This window comes from Alligator sinensis, unplaced genomic scaffold (assembly GCF_000455745.1).
Source record: "Alligator sinensis unplaced genomic scaffold, ASM45574v1 scaffold1380_1, whole genome shotgun sequence".
NCBI classification, from domain to species: Eukaryota; Metazoa; Chordata; order Crocodylia; family Alligatoridae; genus Alligator; species Alligator sinensis.
In genome coordinates, this window is record NW_005843573.1 from 67,965 (window position 1) to 77,223 (window position 9,259).

The 9,259-nt window shown below is 45.2% G+C and overlaps 1 protein-coding gene across 1 annotated transcript in view; it reads right to left on the reverse strand.

Moving 5' to 3' along the window:
- The window catches only part of RNF149 (ring finger protein 149), a 27,754-nt gene extending 18,501 nt beyond the window's left edge, over positions 1–9,253 (reverse strand). Inside the window, exon 1 of the mRNA XM_025195551.1 lies at positions 9,148–9,253. Coding sequence (XP_025051336.1) covers positions 9,148–9,160 — 13 coding nt within the window. The 5' untranslated portion in view covers positions 9,161–9,253. The remainder of the gene's footprint in view (positions 1–9,147) is intronic.
- Positions 9,254–9,259: the final 6 nt, after the last annotated feature.

Sequence of the window (9,259 nt, forward strand, 5' to 3'; positions counted from 1 at the left end):
TTTATCCTTGGTCTACATAGCAGAGGCAATGGGGGTGAAATAGGGTATGAAGGGTTGTGATCAACAGAGACTGTGGGTGAGAGGGCACAGGGATGCGAGGGACTGCAGTGAAATTTAGGGCAGGAGAGGACTCGATGCATTATAAGGGGGATGGTGAAGAGTCAGGGGAGCTGATGTCTGTGTGCAGGGTCCAGTGGGTTCATGACGGCAACATAGAAATTAATAGGGCTCGAGGCAGGGATGAAGATATCTAATGGGGCTTAGAAAACAATGTGGTGGGATATGTGGATAATAATAATAAGAGATAATAATAATAATAGAAGATAGTGGGAGGGATTTGAAGGGACAAGGGCAATGAATAAAGGACAACGAGGGGCAGTTTGGGGCTATGGTGCAATGTCTGGGAGACCCACATGTTGGGGTGCAGGGAGCAGTTTTGTTTATGGCTAGTCTGGGGACTAACAGTTATACTCCCATGGCACCAGGTGCCTGTTCACACTGGAGCTGGCAATCAGCACCCCTATTCTGACCACCACTCAAGCTATATTTGGTTTTGCTTGGTTTTTAAACTGAATTATATAGCCTTACGCCCCCAACATATTAGTAACACTTCTAGGCTCTTTTTAATTGGAGAAAAAATGTGCACTACATTATGTGATGCCACACCACACCATGTGCATCCCTCCTTTCAAAATCTGTGATCTACCCATGGGCATATATGCATGTCTGATAGCTATATATTCAGGCCTAACATGCCTGCAGATAAAACTGGATGGTGATGTTAATATTCAGTTAGAAAATATATAAATAACATATACCTATAAAGTCTTGAAATATATAAAAGTATATATAAATATATATTATTTGCCCATATATTAAATATATATGCATTTTATAAATATATATGATAAGTATAATATAGAATACATATATATTAAGTACATATATAAAGTCTTGAAATCACATACATTCTATAATGTACTAAACCATACACTTTTTAATTCATAAATCTTTAGTGGAGACATAAATTTATCTTTTTGTGATGTGAGAGAGACACCCAGTTAATTCCCGAGATTCTGCTACTATGAATCAATAGGACCTTTGAGTTCTTTTTTTCTCCTTTTAAATGTGATCTGTAGATATAGAGTTTGTAGTGGAAATATTCTGAAACTCTAATCAGAAAGCTTAGAACTAAGGGCATTTATACATGTGCTTCAGGAGGCTGGGGGCGAGGGGACAATGACACTAATTAGCACAGGTCTGAGAGCTGCGTTAATTAAAAAAGTGCCTGAAGCATCACACGCATCAGCGTCCCCGCACTGAAAAACGGTGGTGGGGCACTTTAAAGCTCATCGAATGAGCTTTAGTTCAAAGCACCCCAACACCATTTTTTAGCATGGGGATGCTGATACATGTGACACTGGAATCTGCTCCGATGTGCTGTAATTACAGCGCATCAGAGCAGCCTCCCTGCACACATATAGAAGCCCTAAGGTATCATCTCATTATAAGAATATTTCAGTTTCCTTTTGTTCAAAGTGCTTTTTAGTAAAAGCACTAGACATGCACTTTTGCAAGATAAAACCACAAAACAAAAAGCAAACCAAGAACTTATAAACAAAAATCAAAGATTTTAGCCACTCTCCTCCGGCTTTTTTCCTGTTTTGCCAAAACAAACAAACCAACCAACTGTTGGCTTAGAAATGGTATTTAAAGATTTGGTTTTTGAGAATTGGCTTACTACAGGTATAGATGTATACATTATAAGGGTTTAGATGGGCAACAGGGGTTAATTGATTTTTAAATAGCTTGGGTCTCACAGTCATGTGAGATCACAGCCTTGGAAGCTGACAGGCTGTCTAACACAGGGGTGGGCAAAATGTGGCCCAGGGGGCCTGATGTGGCCCACCAGGCCATTCTATCCTATTTTAGGGGCCCCTAAAAAATTTAGAAAATTAATATTTATCTGCCCCAGGCTGCCTGTCATGCAGCTCTCAATGGCTTACCAAAACTCAGTAAGTGACCCTCTGCCCGAAATAACTGCCCACCCCTGGTCTATAAGGCCAACAAGAACACTTGGCCAACAATAAGGCCAACAACAACACATAGTTTGGAAAAATAGTGTGGGAACCGAGGGAGTACGCATTATACTATCCCATAACACGAGATACAAGTGGCACCAGCTGCAAGGCGCCAGAACAGGAGGGCCCCAAGTCTTAGTTTTGGGGGAACAGACCAAATTAGGAGAAGGCCTGGAAAGACCAAATTAGTATGTGCGCATGTGATGGGCTTGGAATGTGTTGATGACAGTACATGGACAGTGTGACCACAAAGAGAAACCAACCAGAGATAGCCACGGATGAAAAGTCATCAGGAGGGAAGGAGAATACAAAAGCAGAGACTTGAGAGTAACAAAGGGTCCCTCCCTGCCCTGCCTGGGTCCCTCCTTCTCGTCCTTCCCCATCCTTCTTCTCCAAGAGGGGTCCCCATCTCCATCCCCCGGGAAGGGTCAGCGAGGCCACCATGGACAGAGGGCACATGACCATCCCATCTCATCCATCCCACTTTAGGACGGGGTGTGGGCCTTGGCATCCCACCTCCAGACTGCTGACACCTAAGAGAGAGCCTCAGAGTGGAGACTGTGTCCTGGCCAGATGTACTTTGACTCTGATGAGGCACCCTAGAATTTGGTAGATATACAGAACTGCTTGATTGTTTGTATTGTTTCTTTTCTGTTATTACTGTGTATCAATAAATCTGCCTATTACCAAATAGAAAAGTTGTGGTCAGTCTGAGGGAGGTCGCCCTCCCGCCCTGTGGAACAAGGCCTCTGGGTCCTAAATCCACCAACCAACCAACCCACCCACAAACAGTTGGTTTATCCTCAAATAAGTCTACCTCAGAATCTTCAGAAAGTAAACAAAGTGCACTAAATTATTAGGCTCTGATACTATCCATATCAGTGTAACAGGTCTCATCTCAGGGTCTCCAGGTTTAGTGAAAGAGAGTTGTTTATATAGTCCCCATACATTTCTGTGCAAATTCTATTAATCTCTTGAGAAACTATATTTTAATGCCTGCTTTGCTCTCGTAGTTTCATTCCATCTTTTCTCAGAACTACAAGAAGTTCATGTATTCCCAGGAAAGAAGAGAAAGGAAAGGGATTCCAACCAACCCCACCAAATGAAGCTAACACTTCAATGCTAAAGCATGGTTTTTCTTTCTTAGACACCCGAGACTGCTCATGTCAGAATCACTTCTTCCCCGAGGTTTGGATGGACCTTTTTATTCACAATATATTAAACTTCACATATTTGAAGAGTCCTGTCTAAATGCATTTAAGGTGCATGTGGCAGAGGAGGGGAGCAATGAAAGTGGCAATAGATACATAACCCTTTCCCACAGTGCACAGACTTCTATGTATAAAGACAGTGGGCAAGTTTTTTTTAATCCATCTGTCCTTTCCTGCTTTTTCAGGCCAAAGTAGCTGGTCAACACATACTATTAGACTACAGGCTGAAGAAATATTTGGCAACTTAAGCATTACAGCTTTGCTCTCATAACTCTGCTATCAAAAGATTCACAGATAAACTTCATTAATATAAACCTAAGGTTGTCCTGTAGTTTCCTATGCCCTTTTCAAGTTACGTGATACTTGAACCTCTGACAACCAAGAAATGAGGAGTTAAGGTGTATGCACTCGCATAACTTCTTCTATGGCCCCCTGGAACAAAAACAGACTTTGGGAATTCTGTACCCACTCCAACTCTAGTGTTAAGCACAGCTGTATATGGAGGTTCAAGCAAAACAGGCTGGCAGAGTTGCAATTGTGAAATGAGATCTGAACTCCACCTCCCTTACATACTAACTCACCCATACTAACTCACTCACCCAGGCACTGGGGATCTCAAGCTCAGGGCCTGCAAGCAGCAATCCCACAACCTCTCCTAATAGCTGGACCTTTTGCACCACATCCTGTGTCCATGGTACATAATTAGACCCAGGTACATAAGGAGAGATGCACAGTACAGGTTTCCCTTCCTTTATGTGGGTTCTGTATGTGCAAATTCACTCTTATGCAATGGCTCTTTTTATACCAAAAATTCACTATATGCGAGGTATATTCACTCTTATGCGATCGGTGTGGTGGAAGCCCACAGTCAGCTGCTTTGTGTGGAGTATTGTGGGAGTGACACGCACCAAAATATAGTCTCCTGTGTATAGCTTTGCTCCTTGCTCATTGTCTGTGACACGTGTTTCTGTAGTTGCCATCCCCACTATGATAGTGCCCTGTGCTTGTGTGTACTGTCTGCTGTTGGCGAATACCAAAATTGTCTTGTAAAAGTGGTAGAAATGGGTCAGTACAGTCGATGTCTTGGAACGTATTCTTATTTGTTACATTTTAAACTGGGTTCCCTTTATGCAAATTCAAGTTATACACCATTTTCCAGGAACACATGTACAGTATAGACAGCATAAAGCGAGGGAAACCTGTATATACAACTATGGTGCAGGCTACAAGATAACACAGGGTATGTTTGTACAGTGCAAGGCAGCACCATACTGAGACATACCTGAGCCAGAAGCCAAGTAGTTGCATTATTGCTGTCCTGCACACTAGCCAAAAAGCTCAGCCAAGAAATAACACATACTTGCCTGGGCAATATTGAGGTGATACTGTCACTGTGATGATCCAGGAGAGATACAAAAGGCAAGAATTCTTCTGGGTGGTATCTTTTATCGTACCGTGTGGTTGGTAGGCAAGCTTTTGGGTATCACAGTACCCTTCCTCAGGAGGCCTATACAGTGCAAGGCAGCACCATACTGAGACACACCACAATTGTACCTCAGCCAGAAGCAATGTAGCTGTGTTTATGTGGAAGACTGAGGAAGGGTACTGATATATCCAAAAGCTTGCCTATATTCATACCAAGCATACATATTAAGCCAATAAAAGATAGCATCCACAAGAATTCTTGCCTTCTGTCTACTTGCCTGTCTTTCACGCACTAATGCAGCTGGACTGCTTAAAATTCAGCAATAGCACAGCACCTCAGCATAGGGTTTGCTTCTGCAGAAAGAGGCAGCACATGTAGACAAGGTGGTTCAAATAGCTCATGCTAGTGGAGAGGAACCCTCAGGTCAACTCTAGACATCAAAATAGACATAACCAATTTGTCCCCTTGAGCCACCATAGTTAGAAAGCCTTGTAGTGCATGTGTACTGTAATCACAGACATGTGTCTAACATTCACTATGAAAAAGCTAACCGTATTTTTCATATTGATTCCAATTTTGCTTCCCTACAAAAGGTAGTAGGTTGCATTCAGTCTCAATACACTGAGGGCCTACCTGGCCATGATCAAAGACATGGTTTGATTCCCAGGTTTGCAACAATTGCAGTAAAAAAAGGAGTTGATAGAATCCGTCAGTTAGAAGGCACAATAACTTTTTTGGAAACTCAGGAACCCATTCATCAAAAAAACCCCAAACAAAAACCACCAAAACCCTGGGGAACCCCCCACACACAAAAAACCCTCCAGGTTAAGTCACTAACCTACATGCACCACAAAGTTAAATTTCAAGGTTCTTGAATAATCGCTTGGATTTTAGACTATTTAGAAATCTCAACCTTTAAATAGAAAGAAGTTCTCAGACTTTCCTACAGTAAAGCTGGTGCTCCCCTCAACGTTTCTGCCCCACCTCCCTGAGGCTCCATCCAAGGAGCTCTTTGCCAAAATGGTTATACCAATACAGTTTAGTAGTAGGGCTATGCAAAGCTTCAGGCACAGATTTGATTCAGAGGAGATTCGGCCCAATTCAGCGGCAAATCTCCAAATCCGAATCGAATCGTAAGCCTCCAAACTGATTCAGAGAGATTCGACGATTCGGCCATAGACACAGCTTTATATGTTTTTTTCTACGTACCTTGAGGTACCAAGTGCAGCTCATGAATGCTGAGATGTTGGGGCGGATGGAGCGGGCGGTGAACCCAGAATGGGCCGGAAGTACTTCCAGTCCACCACGGAGTGCGCTGGGGACCCCGCCCCACCTCCCGGCATAGTGACTGGTCCTGGGTCAGGGCACACCCAGGGTCCCCCTGCAGTCGATTGCTGAGCCAGGGAGGCATGGGGGGAGGGAGGGTCCCGCCGTCAAGTGTGCAGGGGACCTTCCCCCACGCTCCTGTAGGACGCTCCATCCGCCCCACCACCATCTCAGCGTTCACGAGCCACGCCTGGTACCTCAAGGTATGTAAAAAACACATATAAAGCTGCATCTATGGCCAAATCATCGCCTCTCTCTAAATCAGAATCGAATCTTCAGATTCGGCCGAATTGAATCAGGACAGTGATCCAAATCAATGAACTGAATCACTGTCCCCCAAATTGGGTCGAATCCAAACAGACTACTGCCCACTTCACACACCGCTATTTAGTAGCATAGCATTACTGGCATAATGTCATTTATACCAAAAGAACTGTGGTTGTTTTTATAACTACATCTACAGCTATGTCTGTCAGGGATCAAACTGCTCTTATCACTAACTGAGAGACCTACACTGGCAAAAGTTCAAAGTGAAAAACTACCCAGAGAAATGTGTGATCTTAAAGGAGGGCACAGCAAAGAAAGAAAAAGGAATACAAGAGGAGATAAAAGACATACAAGAGAAGAAAAGGTACAACAGGAATGCAAAGTTGCTGTACTTACATGGGGGCACTCTAAAAAAGAATTTGTGTTAAATGGAGCAGAGGAAGCAAACATTATTTCCATGTGGAAAAGAGTAATCTGCTATTTAAAAAAAAAAAAAAGAAGAAAAAAAAAAAGGGACATGGGAATTAAAGCTATTAACAGACAATCCAAAGCAGTATAGGCTGATGCTTGTTGTTTAACTAAGTAAACCTATGGTACAAGTTAACCATGACTAACTTACAAGGTAGTGCCACTTCATTTACTTCAGAGGGAAGCTTACTTTCCCTCAAGGGTCTCAAACATGCTTTGAAACAGCTGCAAATCTCCTCTTTGAAGAAATGCTGATTTCACTATGTCACAACCCAGTGATTTTTTGTGCCTTGGCACTATGGAATTTCCTGGCCACATGAGAGCTCCTTTGCACAGCAGAGTGTTCTGCTGCAGTTGAGAGCCTGCGTGCAGGAGAGTTCCCGCCAATTTGCAGTTTCCTTTGCAGGATGTATTTCTTCTTTGCAGCACAGAAATGCACAGTGCAAAGAGTTCCCGCTATTCGGATGCAAATTTGTGCCCCGCTATTGGCCAGTGCTAAATTATTCACACGTGGCGGCTAGTAATTGGCTCGCTGGCCGTTTAAAATTCCGCGCGACTTCCGCCCAAGTCGAAGAGCTTTGAGCACGCTGCAGAGTGCCTCTGAAGTTATCTGACTTGCGATCACCTGTCAATCTTTCTTCCCGTCACCGAGCGCACCCCCGACGTACCCCTTTCCCTGCCGGCTTCGAATTGCGGACGGATTAACTGGCTTGGGCCCCGCCAGCTGGAACAACTCGTGTGGTTGTTCCGACGACCGGACCACCTGCGTCGTTATTGCAAGCGGCGTGAGTAAAGTTTTTTGCAACCAATAAGTTGTGTCTGCCTCTCCATTCACCAGCCCGCCCTGACGTACAAGCGTAACTCGAGTTGGCCCTGGCCGTCCGAGACACACTAGAGGGAAGGAAACTTTTGCCTCATTAAGAACACAGAAAAATTCCACTGCAAACTAAAATTTTGCCCGAAATCTCCTTTAAAGATTGCCTGGATATGAGCAACAGTGGTGAACCTGCCCCTGCCTGTATAATGTCTGCAACAGGATTTCTATCCACCAGGCATACTTTGACTTCTTATTCTTTGCATCCTGCCCTGAAGGCCACCTCCCATTCCCTGACAATAATAATTTTAGAGACTAAGGTCTTTTTAAGTTCTCAAACCCTTTTAATACTTCCACTGACAAAATCCAATTTACTATAGTCTGGAGAGAATGAGGCAGACTGGTGCCAGAACACCTGGGCTCCTATCCTGGCTCACTCTCATCCTTTGGAAATGGGCATGCTTGCAAAACATCACTTAATCACCCTCTTTCAACAACTGCCCCATCTCCTTGTAAGCTTTTACTAATAGGTTACTGTTTATAGAGTACTTCAAGGAGGAAGTGCCTAGTATCCCACTAATGTCCAAACAGGAATCTACATCCAGGGGGTTAAGTCTGGATGTTAAGAAACCATTTCTAAAATGCTTCCTATATGGTTTTCTTCAACCCATAATGAACGACAAATCCATGCATTAACCAATGGCGAGGCACTTGGCTACTGAGGGGAGCACTGTGAAGATGCCTCTGGGCTAAACAGAATCCAATCAATCAAGCCGTCTCCCCTCTTTAGCAGCCTGGACAGCAGCTCCAGGGTCACCCCCCCGCAGCAGCCTGGTGCCCCTGCCTCAATTTACTGCTGTGGCAGAGGGGACAGAATCATAGAATCAAGGGACCAGAAAGGACCTGCCAGATCAAGTCTGGTCCCTTGCCATGGGCGGGAGGTTACTGGGCTCAAATGAGCTCAACAAGGTGCTTACCCAGCCTCCTCTTGAACACCTCCAGGGATGGCAACTGCACCACCTCTGTTGGAAATGTGTTCCAGGTTCTAGTTACCCTTATGGAGAAGAAGGTTTTCCTTAGGTCCAGCCTAAATTTTCCCTCTATTAGTTTGTGCCCATTGGTCCTCGTCCTCCCAAGGGGTACCTTCCTGAAGAGTTGCTCTCCTAGATCTTGGTGCTCCCCCCTGATGTCTTCGTAGGGATAAGCCCTGCGAATGCTTCTCTTTGGGGCTCACGCCTGCGTCGCTGGACAGGGACAACTCGAGGACTTAGGGGAAGGAGCTCATGTCCCTAACAGGTCCTCGGGGACTCCACCCCCCACCAGCTGGGTTTCCCCCATCAGGGAGGCTTTGATCAAGCCTCTCCACCCTCCCCACAACAAAGGACTTGAATCACACCCCTCCACAGCGCCCCCCCCCACCCCCTGACCTCCACAACCCCCTAGCTGCTTCCACCCTGCTCAGAAGGGAGGGGCTCATGTCGCACCCTGCCCATCCCCCCAGGGGATGGAGATCGCCCCCCCCACCGGGGTGTGCGTGTCCCTCTGATCGCTCACCGAGGTGGGACATGGAGACGGTGGCGTTGCCGAAGCGCGGCTCGTTGTAGATGACGACGGCGGCGGCGCGGCGCCGGGCCGCGTTGGTGACCTTGTCCTTGAAGGTGCAGCC